Here is a 27,603-nt window from a genome sequence, read left to right as displayed (position 1 = left end):
CTACAGCGCTTAGGGATTGGCACAGTTGAATACGATTGTAGGACCGTAAAGAAAAACATACTCTGCTTTGTTATCTGAGGCCCTTTTTCTAAATTTCACCTTTGATCTTTCATAAAAAAATTTGAATGTAGGCGAAATCACAAATTTTTTTGATAGTCAAAAACGAGTATTTTGACCCCTTTTTGGCAGACATTTAGGCCGATATTTTGAGTATGACAGAGTTTACTGTCCCAGGTCCTGATCATTGGCCCACATTTTCACTAATCGTGCCTAATTATTAAATAAATAATAAGAAATACAGAATATAAATTGGATGTCTGGTTGCGCCCTCTATGATGTGACTACGCGAGGTTCAGGAAACTTCCAAGGATGGCGCCGATTCGACGTGTGGTTGCCAGCTTCGGAAACTGGTTGTACACTTGGTGTCTTGCAAAATAACGTGCTAGAAACCTTGGTCGAAACTCGTGTGGCCCTTTATAACATGGTACTTTCTGCTGATATAGATTTTAGGAAGATTTTTAATCGCTTTTCCTATTGTCAAACGATTTTTTTTTATTATTACAGGCTCTACCAGTTCACAGCCTGCTGAATACAATCGTTCACGCAATCAACATCGAAGTTTCAAATCACCGAAATCCCCAAATCGCCAGTTCCGCGCCGATGCGCAGCGTGATGCACGTACTTCTGGTGCGTGTGCACGTATACGTGTTTGCTGCGTGCTTCTTCGGTTGCTGCGAGTTTTCGCGTATTTATTGTGCACTGCTTACCTCCGTCTGGGCATGCCTCTCATCCTTGTAACTATCCCTGCTCTGTGTGCCTAGCGTGAAGTTTGTGTCTGACTTTTCGTTAGCTGACTAAGCTCGTGTCGGTGTCCTTCCTACTGGCTGTTCGTGTTTGCGTATCGTGTGTGTCGCTTTGATTACTCTTTAGGTCGCCTGTTTATGGGGCGGAACAGGCGGTGGGCGTCGCGTCAGGGGTGGGTCGTGATTGGGGAAACAGCATCATAGCAGCCGACGCTGACTTTGGCGCGTTTCTTCTGCGCACGCTGTCGTTGATATCGCTACTTCGCGCCGTGATGAAGCGCGGATCTACAGGCCGGTCGGCGCTCGCGTGGTATTGTTGAAAATTCTCGAGTGTGTACTTACGTGTCGAAAGCCATAATAGAATTAAAGTGGATATTTGGCCGGCAGCCAGAATACCGTGGCTCTGAAAACAAATCGCTAGGAGTGCCCTCTCATTCGCTAATTGCACGCCGGGTGCGGGCGGTCCGTGCTTCTGGCCGCCCCGGCCGCCCAAATGCGTTTTTCTGATGCTTGTTTTGAATAAACAATGAATTCCTGCTGATATTCTCCTTTGTAATATTCGCTCTTGAGAACTCTTTAGTGTTTGCAGGTACTCCGTCAAATTTGATGATAATGCATGTGGAAGTACAACTGGAACCTCATGGTTGCGAGAATACTTTTCCTGGATTGTGTGCATCTTACTGATAAGATGATCGGTCTCCATAAATTGCAATTCCTTGCTTCGAGAGCACGGCCAGCGGAGGTTCTCTGTCGGTCATCGAACCTCACACACGTAAAGCGTTGTCAAGGCTGTGATATACCGGGCGTTTTATTTATTTATTTTTTTTTTTTTTTTCTGAAAGAAATGACACTTTTGGTAAAGAAATGATTCCTACGGGATAACATTATTGGCTGCGGCAGAGGTAAGGGAACGAGCGTAAATTTACAATTAGAGGCCTAATAAACTAAAATTTGCCATTTAACGTTTTAATTAGATTTTAGACTCGGACTATGATCCATGTTGCAGTTGCGATTTTCAAGACCATTAGTAAAAAGTTGCCGACAATGAGGCCCCTGTGTATTTACGCTCGTACCCTTAAGCCCGCCGCAACTGATGTTATCCCGTAAAAATCGTATTTTTATAGCCCGCGTCTTTTTAGGGGCCAAACTCCTTAGGGTCTAGCCATGTCCGGCGTCCGTGCTCACATCGATTGCCATCCCATCTGTCTTCATAAAAAAAATAAAAAAAAATGTTTGCGCAGTCTACAGGATTTGAGCCTGTGCGGGGAGACCCCGAAGGATTTCTAGTCCATCGCCTTAAAGGGATACTGAATCGAAACTTAAAATATACAGGAAACACCTAGAGATAAGTCAAATGGAATCAGATTAACCTGTAATTGATAATCGCATAGTCATATTTCAAGCGGATGGCTGTATTTTTCGTTCTAAATGCCTGGATTTCGGCGAGCGCTTCAAAATCAGCCGTCGTAGAGCGCGATGCATCTCGGGAGATCCGGCGCGGTCTTGACGTCATCATGCCTCGGAGGGCCAAGCGTACCGTAGTTACGAGTCTTGCCTCTTGGTGACGTCAGCGTGTTACAATCTCGCATAGTCGAAGTACCCGAGGGCTGTAGTAGCACATTGCGGAGCCGGCGGAGCGGTTTCGAGTGAAATGGTCACCGACCAACGCGACGAGAGCGGTGGGTAGATGACATTAATAAGACCGAAGATGCCGCCGCGCCGCTACATCACCAGGCCATGATGGCCGAGAAGCAATTCTGCCTAGAGTCGTATTTGTACGACCCGTCTGTCTTGTCTTTGTCGTCCGCAACAGGTAACATAGCTATTCACAAAACGATCTTACAGCAAAACCTAAGAAAAGTGCCGTATTCACGAAGCGAAATCATCGCAAGTTTTTCGTACGATGAGATCCTACGACCACGCCTACGACAGTAACAAAGCTTTACGCACTTTCTACGATCAAATTTACATCGCTCGCTTACGTCGTCGCAACGACCAACGTGCATCTCTATGTGCTCTCTGTGCGCGTCCCAACGAGAGAAAAGAAAAAAAAAAAGTAATTGAAACTGAACGCCGCGGCGGAGACAAACGCTAGAACCACGGATACCTAAAAAAGCTACAACGACAAGGACCCACCGACCAAGCGACCACCACAGACGCTAGGCTTAGCAAAACACTTGGACGATCCGGGGCAAGACCATCTGCACACGATCGGCTGGATTGATGAATGGAATACGCACACGCGACCTCTGTGGACCCTCCTCGAATGAATAGTTTGAACCCTGACCTCTAATTTGGGGTGAGCAGGCCAGTCTTTCCCCTCTTCGTACCTAGCTTGTTATCAGATGCAGCGGTGACGAACGATCTCGTCGAGGAGGGGCACTCTCTTCGATTCAATCTCCTTTTTGTGTGTGTGTGTTATAGAGCTCAAATAAATGCCATATGAATTGCCTTCGCAACTTGGGTATCGTACAGTTTTTTTAGATGTGCATTTTATTTCGACATGATACGCCCACACATGTCGAGTTAGAGAAGTTTTTGGGAGCGACTCAATGCCGGTCCCATCTTTCTCTGCCGAGCGTCTCGTCAGCATCGAGTTGCGATTGTCTAGAGGCCCAGTGGTTCATAAAATCGGTTGTAAAAGACCGTTCCCGAAGCGGTTACCAAGAACGCCATGCCAGGGCGGTTCTGCTCCCAGTACGAACCGGTATTTACGTGGATCTTGCTGAAACTCTTTTACTTCAAACGTATCTTCCTGTACGTTGGCTCCCTCCCGCATCCCCGAAAAGCGCCGCAGGGATTTGTTTACGTGGGCGCCGCTTTGCAGAGCCGTACGGGCCGTCGCCTTACAGCAACGACTGTAGTTGTGTTGACTTCTTAGCGATCGAGTTCGTTATCAGTTGCGGTCGACGAAGGCGGCTATCTCGTGATCAGGAAAGGTGGGCATGCGGGCCCGTTTAAACAGACATTTCGTAGCGTGAATATTGCATCGCACGTACACAATCTCCAAACCACCCCAAAGAAGCGTTGCCGGAAAGACCACCCGATACTAAAACAAACGGTGGCCAACTCTGCTGTTGCTTTCTTCACCAAAGCGCCTCGGTACTACTCTCAGGTCTAAGTAATGCCTATGAGTGACCGTACTTCCCGTTGTGGCGCTGCTCTTACGGGCATGTTGTCGTCACGACGTTCCATCGAAGCTTCACAGACATCCACGAGGTGGTTTTTGGTTATCGTTTTATTTAGTTTAAAATTCGTTTTCTCGCATTATCCCACGGAATATTGGTGTCGGTGAAGTCCTATTTTAACCCTCTTTATGTTCAAGCAAAGAGATGGGCTCTAGAATTTGGTTTCCCTACCCCTTTAACCAATCGGCCACGACTGCGGGACGAGTAGGGGGCTCTGAGATGTGGTAGTAACTCAAGACCTGGGGATGTCACGGATAAACCTTGCATGTAGCCGCTCAACGTCTATATAGGAGAGGATGCTGCGGCCAAATGCGTATATACTCGCTTTAAACTTTGCATGCATTGGCTCAACGTTTATAGACGAGAGGGCTGCGGTCAAATGCTCAAATGCGTATATAACCACGTTCCATACCACACATTCTCTTTCTGACATGGATGAAAACGAACGAAAGGCTCGACATGCTGCGGCTCACCGTCTACGCAGACAAGGACCACCAGAGCTTCGCCCCAATCAACATCATTCACCACGTGGAGATGCGGTCATTTTTTTAATTGATTTTCACTCTTAGAAAAGGCCACTGCTGTTTATCAAGGAAACTATTTTGAAAATTCGTGGAAGCGTTAGCTGCTGCCGTGGGGATCCGAAGAACATTCACAAAAACATCGCGCCGCAGGAATTTAGGATGGTAGATCAGAGGCATACAGTTATACTACAGTGGCTACAAGCCACTGTAGTTATACAGTTACGTCCTCGCGCCCGTGCCTCTGCCAGCCCTGTACACAACTTATGCAACATCGAAAAAGCATAGTTCAAAATTGGCGGTCCCACTTTTCCATACCGCTTCAAAACCCCATCTCGCTCAGAACACTTGGCAGCCGGACAAGTTGGGGCATGGCGCCATCAGTTGGGGATTATCCGGTACATTGTCCTCTCAACAATAAACGTACGTGCGACACGCCAGAGGGTGAACACGTGAAAGGAGGGGCGTAAGAGCGGAGAAGGAAACTCAAGGTCGCAAGTGACGGGAAAAAGTGTTTCGAAATTATCGCGTAGGTTCCGCAGCATTTGCTCACACTTGCACATGCTCTGCAAGCGGAGTATATGCAGTTACTCTAGCTCACAAGGACAGCCAACGCCGCCCTGGTGGTTCAACTAATGTCTTGTTCAAGATGGCCGCCGTGGTACCGCAGCCTTAATGCGGCGGAAGCCACGCTATCACGCGCCCTTTCCTCCAATACGCCCCTCTTTCTGCTGGCGACATGCTCCTCGCTAATGCAGCCCCTCCATCTTGTCTGATCAAGTGACATCTGTGCAAGCTACTATAAACGTAGCTTTTCAGTGGATAAATGGATCAAACATGACGGATCGCGTCATTTAGCTGCGCTTTCCAGCGAATGCCCGAAAGTGACAGCAAAAAGCCACGCAGGTTGCTCGGTGTTTACAGAGCCATTGTTTTCATCATCAAGAATTTCTGGCCATGGGTCTTCTGATGCGGCATCTACGGACAAACACCGATATATTATTTTTGGACGGATCTCTGGATAAAACATAAATACCAAACATATCCGACAGATAATTCCGCGTTTGCGCTTACTTTATTCATCGTACCATTGAGGAATGTAGGGATCGGTTAGGCGCCTCTTCGAGGACACGCAATCAGAAAAAGGTGCAAACAACTAAGTATACAATTTGTGGCACCGAGCGCCAGCCGAATTATTTCTTGCGGGACTTTGTATAGAGACTAGATTGATGCAGCCTTCGCAAATGCCAAGAAGCACATTTAAAGAGGCGCATTTACTCTCTCGGATAATTATGTTTTAGTTAATTATCAATGTATTCAATTTGTAATCATAAAAAAAATTTAATTTGAAACTTAAACTGGGCCTAACAATGAGACTTGACGCCGTGAAATGCCTACGCCATTTTAAAGTGGAATAATTTAGTGGTTAGTTTCGTCGAGGCTCACCCTTGTTTTCGAACTGATACGTCTTGCTGGCGAGTTTGGTGTCCGTGCGTCCAGGCTGGCTGGTCCTGTCCCAGAGCTCGACGTCCAGCGTGCCCGCGGACTTAGGGTTGCGGACCACGGCGTAAAACTTGGTCGTCGTGCCCGGGCTTACATATCCAGGCGCCGTGAAGATGTATTCGCTGCGAGGCACACAGGTTCCCACATTGGACTCCCCAGACCACCACCAGGGTCCCCCGAAACACTCCACTTTCTCGATATTCTGAGCAATATGTTGAAAGGCATCGTGCATATGGAATGCAATAGCGACATAAAGGAGGATTAAAAGGCAATCGGCGATATTGGCGAGGGGATCGAACTAAAGGGGCAGCTTGTTTACCTCAGAGCTCGGTGTTTATCCAAAACAAAGCCCCTGTACTTCATCCTTTCCGTCATCTTCTTCGATGGAGCGCGGAAAATAGTGTAATGCAAAAATATATGTATGGCAAAGTGTTGGAAATCGTGTTGCGTGCGTGAAACGCTCTAGTATCACGTAACATCAGGACACGTGACGTCGATTTTTCTCCCCTAAATTTAGCCTTCTCCAGGGATTATTTTCGTCAAACTGAATTGGTGTGTAGGTCTGACGTCCTATAATGCAACACTGAGCGCGTTGCATTATGGGACGTCACATTACTATACAGCAATTCAACTTCGCCGCTAAATTTAGCGGAGACACTGAATTGGTGTGTAAGTCTGTGACGTTCAAGAACGCAACACTGCGCTCGGTGCATTATGGGACGCCAGAGGCCACGGCTTCGCAAAATGCGGCCTCACGTAATGCGGCTTCACGAAATCCGGAGCCAAACAATGTTTCACGTTAAAAGTGTTGACAATAGAGTGTGTCAGTTGATTGTTCCGATACCTTCGATACCTCCGATAACGATTCCCCCTAACGATACGTTGCATGCGCAAAGGCGGAGTACTGGGAATCGTTGTCGGAGTCACCGTAACGACCTACTAAAACTCTAATAAACGGAGTGACGTTAATAGATCCCGACAAACCGGATCTCCCCCGAAAACGTCGGAAGATGCGAACTTGACCCGTTTCGGCCTTTGTGCTGCGTTGCTACAAAAAAGCCCCTTCTCGGGCGACGGGACAACCTCAGCAGAACGCTGACGTCATTGCTGTCGCTGCTGTCCAACACGGGTGTAGATCTGAAGGCCTTAATAATTAGCCTTCTGATCGTTACGGTAATCTTCTTATCTAATGTCCGCCCACCCCCATACACATGAAGTGAGGACGGTATCCATCTGCCGGTCAAGTGTTTTTTTTTTCAAGGCAACCAAATTGGTGTAGCTTTCACATCGTTTTTCTAAATATATCTCAAAAACGTAAAAAAAAAAAAAAGTACACCGTGTATTTGAGCCTGTCGCAATTCCCGTTAACACAACTATGGTCCGCCTGGTACAAGTACTGCTTCCCTGTCACGCCAACGATAGATTAAACTGAAAAGTAGCAAGAGTCTTTAGGCAGCGCTCACGGACATGTCGTCTGCAACCGCATCACGCGACCAGCTGCCTCAGGATGGCCCAATGGCGTGCTTACAGAGCAGTGGCGGCGTCCGGAACAGCCCCCAGGGTGGCCACAGCTACCAAGAACAGGCAGGCACTCGGTGGCAGCATTTTCCCTCGATGCGTCTGGAGGGGAGATTCAGGGTCAGGGCCAAGGGAGACGGACGCCAACACCTTTTACAGAGCAACGCCGTACCACCGTACACTACAACCTTTTTTACTGAATTAAAACGGCGAGTTGGGCTAGTTGGTTGATCATACTTAAAGTTAAACGCCAAAAACAACAAGGACACAAGTAAAGATGCAGACTGGACGAGACGTTTTTTTTTCAACTAAACTTCACTTTAAAAAAAAAAACATAAACGCGAACACAGGGGATATACTTGTATTCAACATGCAGATCACTGAGTAGCGAAAACTAGCACGCTTTGCTACGTGACACGGTTCATTTCTAAGATATGAATATTTCCTATCTGTTAGGGATGACGAGGCGGCACTGATACAGACATCGGTGGCATGGGATCTTCTTAAAGGGGCTGTGCAACAATTTCAGGGCTTTGCTTAAATAATTGTGGAAGTTGATGCCTGACACTTCTGTAGTGAACTACAGAAAACAGATTTTGCCTGGATACCCTAGTTTTTATTTAAAAAAAATGAAAAAGATCCAGGTTTTTGCCGCCTCTCAACTCGTACATCGTCTTCCGGGTCACGTGCGCAGTGACGTCACTTGAGAAGACGCGGGGTTCCGGAAAATTTCTCTCTTTAAGGTGCGTTTATACTCCAACGTAACGTCGACGGGCGCACGCGCCCGACCTCGTTGCGTTACGTTGCTGCAAAGGGAGCGTCTATACTCCGACGACAGTCGAACGTAACGCAACGTAGCGCGCCTCGGCGACCGTCGGCGAAGGTTTCGCCGAGGTAGGCCCTGCTCGAATCTCGGCGTCGGCTGGCGGCGGTCGTTACCCAGAAACCTTTGCGCGAGCGACGGGTAGGGTGAAATCAAAATGGCGCACGGCGGTAGCCAGATGAGCCAGAGCGGTAGCGAAACGGACTTGCCAACAAGTGATGCCGAGCGTCTCATTGACGCAGTCAGAAGTCGCCCTAGCCTTTACGATCTTGGCTGCATTGATTACCGGGACAAGCTCAGGAAGGAGAACGGATGGGCGTCCGGTGACCACAATCTGCGGCATGAAGAGCGATAAGTTGACACTTTGCATGTCCATGTCTCCTCCGCCTGTAGAACTTGCCGAAATGAATTAAATTATATCTTCTCTTACGCGAGTGAAGTTGTGAGTACGAGAGGTCTGTACGGGCCGATATTTAGAAGCCCGTCTCAGCCCGGCCCGCTGTCTCTTGGGTGCGGACCAGCCCGCGGTCCGCTATATATTTCAGACAGCCGGCCCGGCCCGGCCCGGCCCGGCACTCATTTTCACCGGCCCGCTGAGGCCCGCTTTATTTTGGCCCAGTATGAATAGCCCACGAAATGCGCGGCATGGCAGCTCGCTTGTCGCTGCTACATATATGTTTATTACGGAACCGATAGTCAATGCTCTAAGCATCTTTTATATTATTTTTGCTGCTATTTTTAGTCGGACGACTAAACCCGCGCGGAAAGGACGGAAAACAAAATTGACAAGCAGCAGTAAACAACACCATGTGACAAAGTTTAAAAAGAATGAAAACGTTGCGACGGGTTTGGACAAAAGACGGACAGAGTTTTAAGCAGTGAGAGAGTGCAGGCGAGCTGGTAATCAATCGTCATTTTGTAAACCCTGAGATGGGGAACGATAAAAAAACGGGTTTACAAGATGAGAGTTTTAAATTGCCCACTCCCAATGCGTACGACTGAAAAAAAAGAAAGAAAAAAGTCCCCGTCTTTTGCGGTGGTTTGCGAGAAATAGTTTAGGAAAAGCACCCCTCGGGGGAATCCCTTCACCCATATTGTGGATGCACGCACTCGTTCATACAGATGGTTTACGACGGCGAGGGTGGGTATTGTGTAGGCGCGTATGTCTGCGTGTTGAGGGGGGGAAGCGATGGTACGGTGGTGGCGGCGCCGGTGACGAAAAGGAACGCCGCCGCTAGTGTTCTGGAAGAGTAATTGCTGCACACACACACCGAACCCTACAAAAACATACACGCACGCACATACACAAGCTTTCAGCATTTGGGCTTCCCGCTCTGTGATCCCTCTTCCCAACCCCGCTTGTCGAAGATGTCGCGCGCATACATCGTACGCCTCCTCCGGCGGTGTATTCGACGCCACAGGAGCACAGCTGCTATTTTCTTTTTTCTTTGTTTGAGCGTCTACGTTCATGTTGACAGCAGACCTAAACAAGAGGAACAAGGACTCGCGGGCTCGCTTCGAACGGCGACAAACCGAGGAACCGGCAATGGTAACGCGATTGCCCTGGTTGCCATGACGACGCGCATGCGTAGCAAGGACGAGCGCGTTGAGGCTCGCTAGACTGCGCCGGAGTATAGACACTGTTGACAATTCCTTCCGCAGCGTGACGCAGCGTGGCGAAGTGGACGACGAACATCGTTTTGCGCCGGCGAACATTAGGTTCGCCGACGTTGGAGTATAAACGCACCTTTAGAGCCATCAGCCAGCAGCGAGAACTCATCCGCTCGCGACCGCGTGACCACGTGCTGGCGGGCGCCCCGCGAAATATACGGTGAAAGGAGGAAAGTCTCATCCGGGTCCGGCCATACCAATACCACCTAGAACACAAGGCCTGTGCGTTTCCTCCTCTAAACGTCATCACTAGTAGATCCCCTCAGCGCCCCCTAGCTAGCCCGGATGAGCAACATCGTCTGCTACATCGTCTGCAACATCGTCTGCTCCATTGACTACTTCAGTGGTTTGTGTAGCAGATAATGAAACAGATGTTCGTGTCGAGTGTCTTTTGCTATAGCATACGATGAAGCTAGACGTTCACGTGGAGCGTCAAATGCATGAGTGAAATTGCCTTACTGCTGTGCGAAGGGCCGCAAAGCCCTCCGCTGGGCGCTGGACGCTGGCACTGGACGCCATTTTTTAGGGCGCTGTTCATACTCCGTTCGTTCCTAAGCAGAGAACGCAGCCAGTGCCAGAAGCACGAGAGCTCGAGGTGGCTGCTTTGAAGCGTTCTTCGGCAGAAAGAGCGTGCGCTCGAGAAATGCTCGTCCCAAAGCCAGGAGCGCGTGCCAGCCGGCGCTTCTGGCCGAGTGAGTGTTCGCATGCACGTTACAAATGACCTGCAAGCTCGCTATCAGCTCGCACTCAGCAGACGCGCACGCAGCTGTGCCCGCAAGTTAATGCGACGTAGTTGGCAGTGTTCCAAAATTTACTCGATCTGACTCCAGGATAAGGTGTTTATACCTTGGTGTTCTAAAACCTACCCGCGTCCAGCGTTTTTCAATATCTGTCTTGTCACGTGACACGACCCGTCGGAGTAACTCGGATCCGTTTGGGTAAGATTTGGAACGCAGCCGTAGTTCTGAAGCGGCCCATATATACTCTCGTCAAGCTTCGGAGTGTTTGCCGCTTGGGGCGGGTCGGGGACCTACTAACAAAACGTCATGCGCAGGCCTTGTCTTCTAGGTGGTATTGGCCATACACTGTTTCGTTGTTGGCTACAGCAACGACAGCAAGCGTCGTCGCGGTTTAGGCTTCTTTGGGTTTCCTTCTACTAGCCTGCATTCGACGAAGCGGCAGCTCTTGATTCGGGCGAACCAGAGATACAATGCGGACGACTCGTAAAGGCAGCCTTCAAAGCACTCCCGCGTTTGCAGTTGCCACTTCAAGGAAGGTTCATGTTTTTGTTCCTTCATTTTTTTATTTCTGTGTGAATACAAGACAGCAGATTGGTTAGGTATGCTGTCGTGTCGCTTATGTGCCACGCAGAGCGAGGGCCTCGGAGTTGGCGTTTCTGTGATGGTGCGCTTCACTGGCAGACTTTTTTTGTTTACCAATGTGACGGTCTCGCGTTACTACGCAAACTGCCTGTCTGCTTTTTGGTTGTTGTAAACAGTGAAATAACCCACAGTTTTCAAATATTTATAAGTCATTGAGGTAAAGTGGCTATGCTACACAGTGTGTTGCTTCGTGCACACCCAGAAAGTGAAATGGGAGCAGATCTATCGCTACCACGACTGCATCTGCTGTTATTGAGGTCAGATAAAAAAAGAGGAAACAATCATCTTGATCTGTTGTCCTCGTGTATGTATCGAGTAAACAAAAAATAAGTTTGCAATGTTATCTACAGGCGCTAAAGTAAAAAAAAAAAAAGATAAAGAAAAAGAAAACAGGTGTGGCCGATCTTGCGTTTTTTTTTCTTTAGGACCTACAGTCACACACAGCTGTAGCCTGAAGTGGGGTGACATCAATGACGAGGCTCGCTCAGAAATCGGTGGCTGCACGTATTAATCGTAGACATTTGTTAAACATGTATTTTAGTGGTGAATTTGACCTTGTGAAATTTTAAAGCGGTGCTTTTTTCCAGCAAAAAAAAAAAAAAAAAACAAGAACAACAAACTCGCCAGGGTCTGCGACGGTCGCAAACGACATTTAGTCTAGTCGCTGAACAAGTCCGCCGTTCACCTGGCCACGTTTGTTGGTTTCATTTTATAATAAAAATGGAGCTACGCGTTCAAATTTCCCAAGGTGGAATCCACCACTAAAATACACCTTTGATGAGAATTACTTTGGTATGTTCAGGCGCCGGTGTTTTTCGGACGGTTTAGAGTAAGCTTTCACATTTATGAGAATACATCTTGCCAATTAAAATTTTCGAGCAAATTAAACAAATAGCTTGCAATTAAAAAAAAAGGCTTTTCTTAACTGTAACTTCGTCTCGAATATTTTCTGAATTTACGGCCGGTAGAGCATATGACATGAATCCTAGTTTAACGTAACTGTGTGTACTTCTCTTATGTCAAAGACAGCTTCAGCTGTGTCGTCAGTCACAACGGGCGCCACGGCGAAGTCAGTCGTCCATTCATTCGGAAAAAAAAAAAAATGTACAAACGGACGAAGTCGTCCGTTTTTAACACAGACAAGCAGATTTGGAAACAAATCTGCTCGTCGATTGTGTTGGATAGAGGAAACACAAACGCTGAGCAGTGAGCGCATTTCCCGACCGCTTTCAGACAGCCAACATAGCTTGGAGGGGGCAGAACCGGAAGCAAGGCAGGCCATCAAAAACGCCTCTCCTGCTTGCCAATAGATGGCGCCCAACATTTGCGGAAAAAAAGGCCCATTAAAAACAAAGAAAATACTAAATTCGTTTTGGAAGGAGCCTTATATATCATAGCAAAGACGAGTTCGTTCCTTTTATAACGGACATTGTTCCTCCAAGAAATATCTGCCGACATGTTGAAAGCATGCCTGAAGCAAACGACCTTGAGGAGTGTCGCAAGGAATTCCATCACCGTGTCTGTAGCGAACGCAGTGTCTTCGGCACGACGCACGGAGGCTTTAAGGTTCTGGCAAACACCCGAAGAATAGAGGTTTCCGCCGATTATGGCAGCATCCTCGAGGAATTTTTTTTTTATACGCAACGAGTCTTTTGGCAATACGCGCCACGTACGTTTGCACGTGGACAGAAAGCATAAATATACGCGGGCAATGAAGGAGGCACGAGAGGTAAGCAGGCTCGATGTAAACAGTAGATACAAGATGTTGATCATTGTTACCAGTGACCATCACTGACTTGCTATGCCTAATTGACTTGGTCCGATTCTGCTTGCGACTTTCAGTATCGACGTCAACCATCTCAGCTACGGTTCAAGCTTTTGCAGCCCGAGCGGCGTCGCGACTGAAAATTGCGAGCGAAATCTCATCATGCGAATCAAGCTTTAGCGTACATACTGCGGCGTCCACGCGGAATGAATCGCCCCATGTCACATTATTCACGCGAAGTTTCGCGGTGTAACGAGCCTCGGTATCAAACGCGACATCAAACGCGAAAAAGAGCAGGGGGACTCACACCGACGCCGGCAACATCGCATCTTCTTGCCCACACCCCGATCGCGCAAGCGGTGGCGTCCGCTAGGGGCGCTCCGGTTTGTTTGTAAACATGAGTTGGTGTATACGTTTTACATAAAGCAAAATATTTCCACGGTCATAGAAGGTATCTCTAAAGAAAGAAGCATTGGTATGTGAAATAATCAATTATAGTCTTTATAGATGGTATTCACTAGACGCATATATTTGAGGTGACTGCTCACAGGGCATGCTCGCGATCAGCTCGTATTTATGGTCTCACAAAGAGTACAATGTTCTTAGTGTGTCATGTCCGTGTTGGAAGCTTGCCATCAGCGCTCAGCAGCAGCGAGCTCAGCTATGGCCGCCAGTGAAGACCAACTATTGGCTCAGGAGAGTTCCGGCACCGCAGAAAGGGCTGGGAAGTACCATGCAGGCCCGCGGCCTCTAGTGATGGCGGCTATGCGATGATATACAAGATGAAAGTGATGGTGATTATGAGACGATATGTGAGAGGACGACGCGGTCTTCTCAACGCAGCAAGCACCGTTGCTCGAAGGTATGATTCGAGCGAGTCGGCCTGCGTGCGAAGGTAATCCCCCCTTGGCTGTTCAATTAACATCTCAGATGGTAAATCTCTGGCGATTTGGCGGTGTCGTCGCTTACTTCAGTGAAGGCAGTGGGCTCCAGGTGGTGGCCCAGTCTTGGTAGACGGCTGCCACCCCCAAGGCATTCGCGTCCAGGACTTCAGCCAACCGGGCCGTGTTCCAAAATTTACTCCATCTTACTCTAGGTTAAGGATTTGGAACACGGCCCCGGCGTAGCATCTTGTTATCGTCGTCGTCGTTGTATGTTTGGTTTCATTCATTTTTTGTTTCAGGTTGTTCCGTACAGTCGCTAAAACTAGAGTTCCTGTACAGGCTCCCTAAGGGAGCCAGAGTTGCGCGTTTATCCCCGTAGCGCCGTCTTTCCTGCACGGCATGTCGATCCTGCTCCTCACGTGGCTGAATTCGGCGAATAGGGGCGCCGCGCGTTCGAGGCGCGCGGCGCGCTCAAAAGCGGGGAAACGTACTGTCGGGGCGCGTGCAACGTCTACTTTCCTGCACGGCATTTGATCCGGATCCTCACGTGATCGGATCTCGGCGAATAGCGGCGCGGAGGCACGTGGAAAACAGACGCGCAACTGTGGCTCCCGTAGGGAGCCTATACCGGAACTCTAGCTAAAACAAACTTCCTAAAGCTATTCGAAGCGGTTGAAATGCCTAGCTTACACCTTTATTACTTCCTTCAAAAATTAAGAGTGTTCCGTGAACCGGCACCCTATTGACCTATTAAAAACGGCATAGTGCTCGAAGTAAGGGCACTGGAAGCATCTGTATGGTGGAAGGGTGTGGTAAATGCGCGCAAAGCTCTGGAATCACTGCGGGTTTGTGGCTTGAACCAGGCGATTACGGTGAAACCAGGCTTGGGTAACGAAGACAGCTTCATATAACTGTCACATAACTAAAAGATTGGTCGGAATGATAAATAGAAATAATATTTATTTCAGGCTCAGGAAAACCACGACACAATAGAAAGGCTGGAGCCCATGCTACGTAGGCCTGCTGTGCCATTACTGTGGCACAGGAGGAACAAAAATAGTCCTGCTGTGCCAGCACACAGAAACAACCTCTCACCGATAATATAAGGTTAGTTTCCTGAAAGTTTGAAAAAATATTCTGACAGCGATTCGGCAATAAGACAACTGTGGAGATTAATATGGTGCCTGGAACACGTCTCGGACGGGTGTGCTTACTGCGTGATAAAAAGAGGCCCTTCGATTTCCAGCTTATGGCGTCGCTGAAGTGTCATGCGGTCGAAGACGGTGATCATAGCGGTGTCACAGCAACGGAGGTGAAACGACGGACGTCTGTTCTGGTGCAGGCCGCTCTCCATCTTGACAGTCCACGGAAGTTTCAGCAGCCAGGAGTTGGGACGAGGCGACGACAGCGACACCCGGGTCCGCGGGCATCTTCTGCCGGTACTTCTAGCCACCAACCGCAAGGGTTGCAACGTCCGAGAGCATGATGCGCCGGCTTCTGTGACGTCATTTGTTGCCACTTGGGGACCACTTTTGATGTATGGGCGAGATAGGACGCTAAACGCACCAGTCGAAGACACGTTTCAGGCACCATAATACTGCTAATAAGCAGACAGACGCGAGAAGGAAAAAAAGAAAAAAAAAAAGATAATCTACGCGCAGCCGCCAAGAGGAAGAAAACAGATGGAGGGTCAAGAACGTGGGGGTCATGCTATGAAAATGAGCTAAGGTGGCGGCAGCCATTGCCGTCTGGCGCTCGCTTGTTTTTCTCGCCTCGGTGCGTGTCTATTCCTGGGCGGCCTAAGAATAAGCTTCCTCATCGGGCTGCTTGCACGTAGCCGGAGATGAGTGTCGGTAACGGCCGCGAAACGAGAGAGAGAGTGAGAGGGACCGCGATCATACGGGAACAAGGCCGTGCACCGGCATCATCAATACGAAATGTTTCCGTCCTTGTTCGCCTCAAACGCTGCCTCGAAGGGCCAAAAGCGGTCGCCGTCCAGGAGCCCGCTATGTTTCGATCGAAATCATGCTTAACAAGTTACTTTGTTTGTTTCTTTAGATAACGGAGTAACGATTTTTGAGAAAATATTGCATTTCTGTCGCATCCCTGTCTTATGGGCTGTGTAAAGGCCTCCAGCTTTAAATAACTGGCGAAACCGCGAACGGGGATGGGGATGGACACGCGCAGAGCCGAGATGGCGAGCTAGTATTAAACACGTAAAATGTTAAAGTAAAGACGTAAAAGTTTCGCTAACATTGTTGTCCCCTCAGTCAGGACACGTTACAAAAGAACGTTACGTACTGTATGAACGACCTTACGCCACTTTGACGATTCTGATCGATTCACACGAAACGAGGTGAAGAAGCCAATTTATTCCTGACCTATAATTGTCTGAGGAGATAACGGGACGGGACGAAAAGGAAGGCCCGGGGGGCGGAGTATTAGTGTTTAATTTACACTAAAAGAACACTATATTCCGGAGTTCCTGGTTGAGGGTGTTCTATATGCATACCTTTTAGAACGGCGTCGCTCACGTCCGCCCGAAACCGATCCGAGGATCGTGCTGTTTCGCACAGCTACGGTTCTCATGGTGACACCGAGGTAGGCTGTCTCGTTTTCTGGGGCCCTCCACGGCGCCGGATCTATTGGCGCTCGCAGGCGGCGCAGGTTCAGGTTTTGCCGCGCACTACCTCCTATATCATGTTACCGCCAAGGTGGTACGCTGATCCGTTTGCAAAGTCGCTCCGGTTTCTTCTATTACGTCACGTAGATGGAGACGCTACACGCCGGCCGTTGAAACAGGCGCCGCGAAGCGTGTTGCAGGGTGACGCATCTTGATCGCTCCGGCCCATGGGCATCTTTGGGTCGGTTGTACGAAAATGTATTAGAAATTTTCCCTTCAAAACTACCGTCCACCTCTGTGCTGTCAATTTTTCTTTTCCTGACCGCCCCGTCGCCTTTTTACGCTTCTTAACATTAATGAAATTGCGAAGAACGAGTATGCGCGCGCCCCATTTATGGCAACCGCGTTAGCGTCAATTTGGCCATATGTATTGCTTTATAACTTTAAAGCAACACAAATACTGTATTTTTTTGCAGACTCTGTTAGTACATATTATAAACGTTAATTTCTGAGAGTTTAAAGAATGTTAAAGACGCCCTTTTTGTTTAAAATGGTTTTCTAAATGATGCATATATAGGTAAATGCCCCTGTGTGAGAAATTCTTGACTTTTCCCGCTAACCAGGACAACAATATTTCTTGCAAAGATGAATTATATACAGGGCAACACACTGGCAAGGTTTGAATACCTTAGGTTTTATAGATACGCGTTTTTGCGCAATGTGCCATGTTTGTGATTTTGTTTCTCAAATTAATGACCCTAATAGTCGGTGGTTAATACTTTTTGTAAATCCTTCCTATGCCTAATTTGTCAGTAAATATTTCTAGATTCGTAGCCAGAACAGTTTTTTGGGGGAAGCCGCCCGAAATGCCAGCATCACGCGATACGCAAAACGCGCACGTGACAGAGGGTGCTTACAAATTTTTTTTCGCAAAGACAATTATTTTTTTTATAGCAAGGATTGGTTTTATTCTCATCGGCATGGAGCCAGCAAAATTTTTTTTGATCAAAATTAAAAATAGTCACCGGACATGGTTGTTCGATCTTATCTGAAAACGCCCAGAAGCAAGTCTGAAAGAAGCAAGTCTGAAAAAAGCAAGTCTGAAAAAAGCAAGTCTGAAAAAAGCAAGTCTGAAAGAAGCAAGTCTGAAAGAAGCAAGTCTGAAAGAACCAAGTCTGAAAGAACCAAGTCGGAAAGAACCAAGTCGGAAAGAACCAAGTCGGAAAGAACCAAGTCGAAAAGAACCAAGTCGAAAAGAACCAAGTCGAAAAGAACCAAGTCGAAAAGAACCAAGTCGAAAAGATCCAAGTCGAAAAGAACCAAGTCGAAAAGAACCAAGTCGGAAAGAACCAAGTCGGAAAGAACCAAGTCGGAAAGAACCAAGTCGGAAAGAACCAAGTCGGAAAGAACCAAGTCGGAAAGAACCAAGTCGGAAAGAACCAAGTCGAAAAGAACCAAGTCGGAAAGAACCAAGTCGGAAAGAACCAAGTCGGAAAGAACCAAGTCGGAAAGAACCAAGTCGGAAAGAACCAAGTCGGAAAGAACCAAGTCGGAAAGAACCAAGTCGGAAAGAACCAAGTCGGAAAGAACCAAGTCGAAAAGAACCAAGTCGAAAAGAACCAAGTCGGAAAGAACCAAGTCGGAAAGAACCAAGTCGAAAAGAACCGTCGAAAAGAACCAAGTCGGAAAGAACCAAGTCGGAAAGAACCAAGTCGGAAAGAACCAAGTCGGAAAGAACCAAGTCGGAAAGATGTCTGACAGAAGCCTAAGAGAAGGCTGAGAGAAGTCTGACAGAAGCCTAAGAGAAGTCTGAGAGAAGTCTGAGAGAAGTCTGAGAGAAGTCTGAGAGAAGTCTGAGAGAAGTCTGAGAGAAGTCTGAGAGAAGTCTGAGAGAAGTCTGAGAGAAGTCCGACAAAAGTAGGACAAGAGTCGGACAAGGGTCGGACAAGGGTCGGACAAGAGTCGGACAAGGGTCGGACAAGGGTCGGACAAGGGTCGGACAAGAGTCGGACAAGAGTCGGACAAGAGTCGGACAAGAGTCGGACAAGAGTCGGACAAGAGTCGGACAAGAGTCGGACAAGAGTCGGACAAGAGTCGGACAAGAGTCGGACAAGAGTCGGACAAGAGTCGGACAAGAGTCGGACAAGAGTCGGACAAGAGTTCCACTGTTGTGCGCATAAGGAAAGGTTTTAAAAATAGCTGACGCCAGCTGGTGGAAAGGAAGTGCAATATTTGTTGAGTATCGTATTTTTCCCAACTATACTTGGAAACCGGTGAATAACCGGCAAAAGCACATTTTGGCTGAAAAAAAAGCACTGATTGCACGCGGCGAATCCTCCACCCGTGGTACGTATTGCGCACGTAACAAATCTCGTACATGGCGCACAAGTGAGCCCGAGTCTACTGAAATTATCCCTAACGTGGACTGTCGTTCACACAAGCCGCGTCACGCCTCGTCATAATGTAGAATATTGAGAAGGAAAAAAATTCTTCGTCCGCACCTGTCGATATACACCACACCGCGTGAAATATAAAATTTCAAACATATACATGTCCGCAATCGACATATATACCCAGAAAATAGGCATGTCGTGTCGTTGTTTGAAATTAATAAATAAACGCCCTAAAAGTACATCTTTGCTTCGTTTTTTTTTTTAATGCGTAAACATTAATAATATTTTTTTTTATTATTAGGCTATGTCAGGTCATAAATTATTTGTTACCCAAAATGTAAAATGTGCGGTGGACGCAGCGATCCAATGTGAAGCGGTGCCAAAAGTCACGGCGCTCGTGGTCTTTGTGCGTCTGCTCATCATCGACCAAACCAAACACGCAGAGTGAACGCGCCGTGATGCTGCGCTTTTTTATTTCCACGCATGATTGCTTCATCAACTTCCCAACCAGCTCAAATTTCAACAGTATTACGATTCGTGACGATGCACTTTTAACGGTGCTTTATTGGCTCCTTCGTGTAATTTAGCTCAAGCACTCCGCGTACTTGCCTGCAGGTCGGGCTGCAGACAAGGTTGTCGGCGAATCGAACTTTGTCGAACTTTAAACTAAAAGTTCGAAGCTTCGGCAAACCAGTCGAACCTTGAGGATCCGACAAAAAATTGGCGGCGCTCCTAGAGCCGCAGTTACCCCGCGTCGCAAAAAAGGCAGTTTCCCGACACTGCCTGATGCGTGCTTCTTCCACGTATGGCGGTCCCGTTCACATCGGACATACCAACACTGTCTGCAGGCATGTTCGAAGCGTACATACTTATTTATGAAGCGAACATACTCGAGCCGTATACGCCGACAACCCTGTCCTTTCTGCAAGGAACACGGTGCCTTGTACGATGTATTGGGCAGGAGATCGAACTATAGGGGGAGCTTCATCAAGATTGTTGTCCCCACAGCCCGGTGTTTACTAACACAGCATAACAAAGAAATTGAACCTCGCCGAGCACGGTCTGGACACGAGCGCTTCACTCGTACCAGTGCTTTGGTTGCACGAGGAGCGGCCATTCGAATCGTCACCATCGATATCGCTGATCAAAAACAAACAAGAAAATTCGGTTTGTTGTCCCCACAGCTGAAGCGTGCCGCCAGAGGCGTGACTGTTCGATCTCCTCCCCAATACGGGCGGTGTTACTGCCGTTCAACGCATCAAAAGTACACATCTTAGCCTTTACATAGCGTACAAATTAGTTCTTTTTTATATACGGAAAAAAATACTTTACACATTATTCGGTTACCCAAATGTCTGCGTAAGAGTCGGGAAAACTATAACTTGGCTCAAAATGCCAAGGGCGGCGAAAGCTACCGCCCGTTATAAATAGTGCAGCTATCAGCATCCATCCATCCATCGTCGAACTTGGGCGGCGAAGACAAGCTCACCGGAGACAAGCTCACCGGAGACAAGCTCACCGGAGACAAGCTCACCGGAGACAAGCTCACCGGAGACAAGCTCACCGGAGACAAGCTCACCGGAGACAAGCTCACCGGAGATAAGCTCACCGGAGATAAGCTCACCGGAGATAAGCTCACCGGAGATAAGCTCACCGGAGATAAGCTCACCGGAGATAAGCTCACCGGAGATAAGCTCACCGGAGATAAGCTCACCGGAGATAAGCTCACCGGAGATAAGCTCACCGCAAAACCGGCAGATGCGGAGAAAAGCTCACCGGCCTTTGGGCGGATGCGGAGGAAAGTTCACCGATTTATTAACTCAGCGGATTCTGCGTCAAACGTGGCAATTTAACACAATTCGCCTTCGTCACTTTATTAATAATGTCCTTTTTTTAATGTGCTTGAAGTTCATTGGGCATATTTACTAATTCCTCAGAAATTATTAATCACCCATTTTGTATATTAATGAAGCCGCAAGTATAAAATCAGAACATCGTACACCGGTAAAAAAGACAATTTATTGACAAATGACTAGTGCGCGGTCGGTAGCTCTGTCAAATAGAGGTTTGTTCTTTACGAGATTATATGAATAGAGGCGTGGTGAACCGTTTCAGCTCCAAATATTGTGTAGTACTTAATAGATAAGTAGGTGTTAGTTGATGTAATCAATGTCGGCTACGCTGTTTTCTTTCTGTTAATTTCACTAACAAAACTTTAGCAGCGAGAACAGCTTCGTCGTGTCGTGTTTGTTGTCTCCAATCCGTCGTCGTCATTTGAGCAGTTTTCATCATGTATAACGTTTATCAACTCGCCCTATTCACTACCTTACAGAAGACTACTTTTTATATAGGTAACGAGTAACAACGGTGCCAGTGTGCAGTTCGGAAGGTCATGAATGGCTTACCGTAGAAGGTCACTATCACACAAAAGGCAACGTGTCGAAACACCAGCTCGAACGGCTAGAAAACGTGCATGTCCGCGGAAGAAAGAAGCTTCGATATCCTACTGACTGCTTTATCCTGTTTTCAGAGGTTAACAGAAGCTTCAAAGATAATTTCAGGCACCGCGTTGATGCGCATGCGCTTTCGGATTTTCGGCATTTACAGTTTTGATTTTTAAGTTTTAAGCAGACATTATCAAGTTTTCGAACTTTTTCCTCTTCGTCAAGTTCATAAAGGTTTTAGTTAGGCTTTCGTTGCCTAGAGAGTAAGCCACAGAAAACACTCGCCCGCAATTATTTATTTGGGAGCAATATACCCAATAAGCTTACAAAAAATGGCATTTTCTTTTTGCGAAGCTGACGAATTTTAATCAAAATGAATTTATATATGTTACGCATGATCCAACAACCTCTATATAAAAAAAAATCGGTGAGCTTTTCTCCGCATACGGTCAATGGCCGGTGAGCTTTTCTCCGCATCAGCCGGTTTTGCAGTGAGCTTTTCTCCGGTGAGCTTATCTCCGGTGAGCTCTTCTCCGGGATTCGTCGGGCCAAGAGTATTCGCCGAACCAATCGGATGTTGGACGAACTTTCGCGGCATCCCGAACGCAGTTCGTACAAAGGGCATGCCCGGGGTCAGATCTCCTCAGCGAGAATGGCCTTGCGTCCGTCGTCCAGTCGCAGAGGAAGCTCGAGCACGCGTCGAAGCGGGGGATCAACTGGACCGCAATCAGGAAATCGCAGCGGCGGCAGCACTGTGACCCGTCGCCTACAGGCGTTGCCCCTGCGCCAGACTTCACCTGACAATGGACGAGCGGACGAGGCACGCTGGTTATCACGTGCCCATCCCGCGCTCTCCGAAAAGTCACGAGGCCCCTGTCCGGCTCCTCGACGAGCATTTCCCTCGTTCATAATGGTCATATGTGATAGCTGCGACCAACTCGCCCAACTGTCCATATTACTACAGATAAGATAGACTGGAAACGTTTCGCGGGCTCGATATTTCGCGATTTAGGTCAAAGCGGACGTTTTAGAATATTTCGAGGGTTCTAATCTTCGCGACGCGGTGGGATTTCAGTATATAGATTCGAATAACAGCAGTAATACTTAAAAAAACGAGCGAGCCGGTGATGATTCGTGGTAATAAAACCCGAGACTCAGGAACACAGAAGGGGACGTTGACACGTTGTGTTCGTCCCCTTCTGTGTTCCTGAGTCTCGGGTTTTATTACCATGAAGCATAGATTCGAATGTGTTTATATTTTACCAGAATTGTTCGCGGGACCTACACGATTCGCGAAAACTAGGATCTCGCGAAAATTAAGTCGTTTGCAGTATCTTATCATAACTTACACGTTTTAAACGCCAGAAGCAACACTTGTTCCTCCGACCACCAAATGGCTGAAGAAATTCTTCGCGCGGCGCATCAACAGCAGACTGGCACGTAATCCGTTACAAGTAGCGAACTTACTTGTAATCCCTTACATTTATCGGCAATTTTGTAAGGGAATAATTACATATTTTGTAGAGTGATTTTAAAGTGATTCCCTTACATTTTTTACGTAGCGGATTCCTTGTAATCCGTTACATTTTTTTTTCACGACCAACCTCCCCCACCCTTCTAAAGAAAGGGTTGTTTTTATTTTGGTAAAGTCGAGCGCAGTCGCACTGTCACGCGAATTGACCAGCGGAAAGGGAGGCTTGCCGCTTGGCACTCTTCAGTTCCGGAAAGTCTTTTTTGCAGCACCAAGCCCCTGAATCTATTTTTTTTTTTAGACCCTAACAACAATGTCAAAAAATCAAAATAAACAATTTTACAAAAAAAAAAAAAAAAAAAGGGGGGGGGGCAAGTTTTTTTTTTTTTTTTTGCTTTTTTTAGCTAATTTTTGGTTTTTTCTTTGCGATCGAAGACGGGGAGAGGAGGACACCAAGAGATTGTGTGCCTCTTCGAGAAGCTCGAGGCTAAGTGCGCAGACAAGAATTAACAATGTCATAATGTCACAACACGAGACAACGCTCGGTCTACCCTAAAATCCACCAAAGGAGATGTGATAATATGTTAAGGTGTTATTACCACAAGCATCCTCGTTCGTTGCTGCACACTTATCATCGTCTCTTAGAAAACAGGATGTATTTTTTTTTCTTCTTTTCACCTTACATATGACCCTGTTTTAAAGGGCAACTCCGCTGCATTTTTGATTTTTAGAAAACTCGTAGCCCTCTTCAGTATCATATAGGAAGAGCCCATGTCAAATATTATAATCTAACTCCGTCTATATATTTATAAACTGGCCAGCAAACCTTCAAGTGAGCCGAGTCGCCGAAATCTGCCAACTCTAGCGCGCGACGTGAGGTGCAATCGTCAGCGCAGTCAATGCGACGGAGTTTGAGCGGCAAACGTTGAGCCACTACGTCAGAGGCATGTCCACGTCATTTTTCATGCTTCGTTTGTTTTTACTTCTAAGAGCGAAATTGAACGATGACGTCATGAGTTTTTCCTCCTGGTGTTGGCTGATTGGCGTCCACGTGATCACCGTAACGCGAATGCGCTATACTTAGGGTGTGTACTTTCCGGTGTTTATTTGTGAGAAAAATCGGCGGATGTTTTTCGGTGTTTATTTATTTTCATAACACCGGTGTATTTCGGTGGAACGTCTCACGACGAGGCTAAAATCGGTGATTATCGGTGAAAAAAAAAGTGATTGATCACAGACAGAGAGTTCCAATTTTATTCACATAGTTCATATATTTCTTCTCTAGGAAGCCACTATTTCGCACACTTGGTTATTATAGTAGATGCAAACATACTTTCATGCTTGCATCTACACGCAAGGAACGTGCTGCCGTCATGGCAGCACGTTCCTTGCGGTTCGCAACCCGCAATTATGAAAACGCACGCTCTTGTACGACACGGACGTTGGCATTGTCTTCCAGGAACCACAGCAACCTCTGAATACATGGCTTGCACCGACATCACTTGGCCAGACACAATGAGGAAAAGGCACGTGAGAGCCTACCCTCCACTGCGTTAATTTTTCCCCAAAAGGGGGCTATCGGAGACACAATGGGGGAAAGGCGTATGAGAGGTTAGCTTCCACTGCGTTCACTAGACGCTTTTGATCCCCAGAAAGGAGGGCGGACTGACGCCACCTGCAAGCCATGTATAAACACTGGAAGAATGCAGGATCCGCGAGATAACACGTTTGACGAACCTCTACGGGGAAAGGGTTTCGCTGGGTCGGAAACTAGCAACGGCCGATGTTTTTCGTTTTTAACCAGGGCGAACATGTCCAACCACCGGTGTTTTTCGGTTTTAACCGATTTTATATTTTCGTCACCGACGGATGTTTATCGGTGTTTTTCGGTTAAAACCGGAAAATGCACACCCTAGCTATACTCCGTTCCACCTTCAGTCCGAGCGGACTGGACGCCACGAGCTATCCCAGCCGATCCAGCGTCGGGAGAAAATCGCGTGACCTTTCGGTTGGCCAGAGCGACGCAGGGAGCTCAAGGTCACATGACACTCAACGTTGAATTGGCTGGGATAGCTCCTAGCGTCCGCTGCGCTCGGACTGAAGGTGAAACGGAGTATAGTTTGCGCTGCCCTGCGCGCTTATCGGTCTGTTTCTCCTAGGGTGCCTACATGTTTCCGCTCCGCTTCAGGGTGGCGCCAACTTCTTGTTACCCTTTCCCAGATCCTCTCCCACCGCCATTTTGACCCACTTGTTATTTGGCTAAACGTACACAACGTTGAGTTTTCGTATAGTTTCGACACACCGGCAACACTGTGAGGCCACTTCCGTTTCCGTTCATAAGAGGAGTCGGACGAGTCGGAGGCTCAGCGGGATGGCGGTCGTCGTGGCTGTCGCTCTCTTTATTCGGGTGTTTCATACTTTGAAGTTGCGAGCAGGAAGTGTGCGTTGCGTTTATCGAAACGTGAGTCCCCTCGACAAAATGGAACGCAACAGACCGGCATCGCACGCCGAAACCTCGCCGTCGGAACGAGAGCGGTGGGCGCTCCCTAGCCCTAACGAGGATTAGCGGAGTAGCGCGAGCGCACGACTGGCGAGTGTGACAAAATGGTCGACGAAACAGCGGAGGCTGCCATGGTAACGAGGTAGGCAACATTGGTTTGTCGGCAACAGGTATCACAAACGTTGTCGCCACCCTAAACAGCGGAGCGGCGGAAACATGTAGGCACGGCAGACTTGTACCGTACGCATTACAAGTAATCAAATTACTTGTAATTGATTACTTTTTGGAGTAATTTTGTAATCAGTTGATTACTTTTATTAGGCAGTAATCAGAAGAGTAATCTGATTACTTTTTGAAGTAATAAAATTACTTGTAACCGTTACAATTTGTCCACGGTACCCTCCACCCCGGCACACGCCTTTTTTTTTATGAAATGACAAAAATAATATTTGCTTTTTTTTTTTTCTGAACGGAACAAATAAAGATTTTTGCGCAGCTGTAGGAAACGAGGTCAATCTCTTTCTATGTACAATTTCTGTAAAATGCCCGGGTTTTTTTTTTTTTTGTGTTTTTTTTTCGAGCTGGGACTGGGGAGTGGGAGGCCCCAGGAAAGCCACAGTGCGTGACAAAGGCCATTCCGGGCGAAGTTTGAGGAAACAGAATGTAGCTTTGTGAGTCCTTCGTTCAAACTAGCCCTTTCGCACACACACGCAGACATAAAAAAATAAGAAATCCTGCTTAGGGTACCTACTCGCAGCCCGTAGGAAAACCAGAACCGAAGAATGCCTAAAGCGGATGCAAAATATAACTAAGGCAGTTAAAATATTTCCCCATTTCCCCTACGTGGTCTTTGTGACAAGCAATGTTTCGAGTTGAGAAGTGGTCGGGGCGACCTCTTCCGCTAATGAATACTACACATGATCCGTTTCAAATCCTGGAGCTGCTGCTCTTTTGTATAACATGCGAGCTCATCCACATGTGAATAATAAAATAAGCGACGCAAAAGATCTACAACCCCCTCCGCCCCCCCCCCCCCCCCCCCCCCCCCACACACACACACTGGCGAACCCCCAAATCATTGAACGTCTTCAAACGAATTCTATGATTGTGTCCGCATTGTGAAGGTGCAACGACCACAAAGAGGGAACCCGTTTTTCCTTCTTGAATACTTGTGCAAATATGAAATATAGGTTGGAAGTACTTCATTAATATGAGCGCTAGAGGTGTGTCTTCACGCAATAAAGTAATCGAAAAACTAACGATTACTTCTTTAAGTAATGTCCAATTACTTTTGCCGTCGAGTAATCAAGTAATCTAATCGAATACTTTTTAGCCAAGAGTAATAGTAATTGTAATCGATTACTCTTTTTTAGTAACGTGTACAAGACTGTTAAGGCATCCTAGTTTCTACGCTCCCCTTCTCTTTTGTCTTCTCCCCTTCCCCCTCTCCCCCGGGCCATCACCGTCCACGCAACGCGAAGCGACCTGCTTGCGTCGCGTGTCCTGTCCCTCGCCCCCCTCCCGAACGTCACAAGACCACGTGGTTCGACGTGACGTGGCCATGACTTTGACCATACGAGACCAATGTTGCCTGACGCAACCCAAGTTTCGATCTCGGTATCAGCTGATGTTTAAATTAGGATTACACAAATATTATTCCACATTTCGCGAATCCTAGTGCTTTGTGAAATGGAATCATATGTAAGCCTAAATTTTTCGGAATTGAGCCAAGTTGCCCTCTAAAAGCTACTTAGTTTTTTGTAGTCCAACTTCTAGGGTTGGCCCACTTTATTTGTGAATTCCAGCCAGGTATCTGCGTCTCAGTCACCCTTTTTGTGAGTCAGCTTTTTGCAAGCACTTCGAAAATGGTAATAGTCTTCTTCCTGTTTTTACCCCAGCAGGACGCATCTTATCTCAAGCAGATATTTTTACAAATAAAACATTATGTTGACTGACGTAGTCTTGATATGCTGGGCTTGAGGAGAGAGTGGAACTCGTGAGTAGGGCCATAGTGCGGCTTAGTTCTCTGTCCTTCGCTGCCCGTGGCATCAGCGGACGTCTATCTGGAGAACACCGGAGTAAACTGCAGTCGGTTCGTGCTCCGTGCGTTTTTG

At 47.5% G+C, this 27,603-nt stretch overlaps 2 protein-coding genes across 5 annotated transcripts in view; one reads left to right on the top strand and one right to left on the bottom strand.

Moving 5' to 3' along the window:
• The window catches only part of LOC8031367 (alpha-2-macroglobulin-like protein 1), a 209,204-nt gene that overhangs the window by 144,045 nt on the left and 37,556 nt on the right, over positions 1-27,603 (bottom strand). For all 4 annotated transcript variants that reach the window (XM_029988207.4, XM_029988211.4, XM_029988219.4 and 1 more), the window contains exons 2-3: positions 7,544-7,635; positions 5,959-6,137 (exon numbers count right to left, since the gene is read on the bottom strand). In XM_029988207.4, coding sequence (XP_029844067.3) covers positions 5,959-6,137; positions 7,544-7,620 — 256 coding nt within the window. In that variant the 5' untranslated portion in view covers positions 7,621-7,635. The remainder of the gene's footprint in view (positions 1-5,958; positions 6,138-7,543; positions 7,636-27,603) is intronic.
• On the top strand, positions 8,514-18,450 carry LOC121835114 (early nodulin-11-like). Its single transcript, XM_042289058.1, has 2 exons — positions 8,514-8,679; positions 17,744-18,450. Exons 1-2 carry the CDS (start codon positions 8,514-8,516, stop codon positions 18,448-18,450), a joined length of 873 nt encoding a protein of 290 aa, XP_042144992.1.

The sequence above is a fragment of the Ixodes scapularis genome, unplaced genomic scaffold, assembly GCF_016920785.2.
Source record: "Ixodes scapularis isolate PalLabHiFi unplaced genomic scaffold, ASM1692078v2 PGA_scaffold11__112_contigs__length_91849675, whole genome shotgun sequence".
NCBI classification, from domain to species: Eukaryota; Metazoa; Arthropoda; class Arachnida; order Ixodida; family Ixodidae; genus Ixodes; species Ixodes scapularis.
The sequence above is the reverse complement of the archived record's forward strand: the minus strand, read 5'-3'. Positions and strand labels throughout refer to the sequence as shown.

Bases quoted from the DNA above. Each gene is read 5' to 3' on its own strand.
- LOC121835114 (XM_042289058.1), top strand. From the start codon at position 8,514: ATGGCGCACGGCGGTAGCCAGATGAGCCAGAGCGGTAGCGAAACGGAC. The intron at 8,680-17,743 runs GTGACCACAATC...GAAAACGCCCAG, and splicing joins GGAGAACGGATGGGCGTCCG to AAGCAAGTCTGAAAGAAGCA.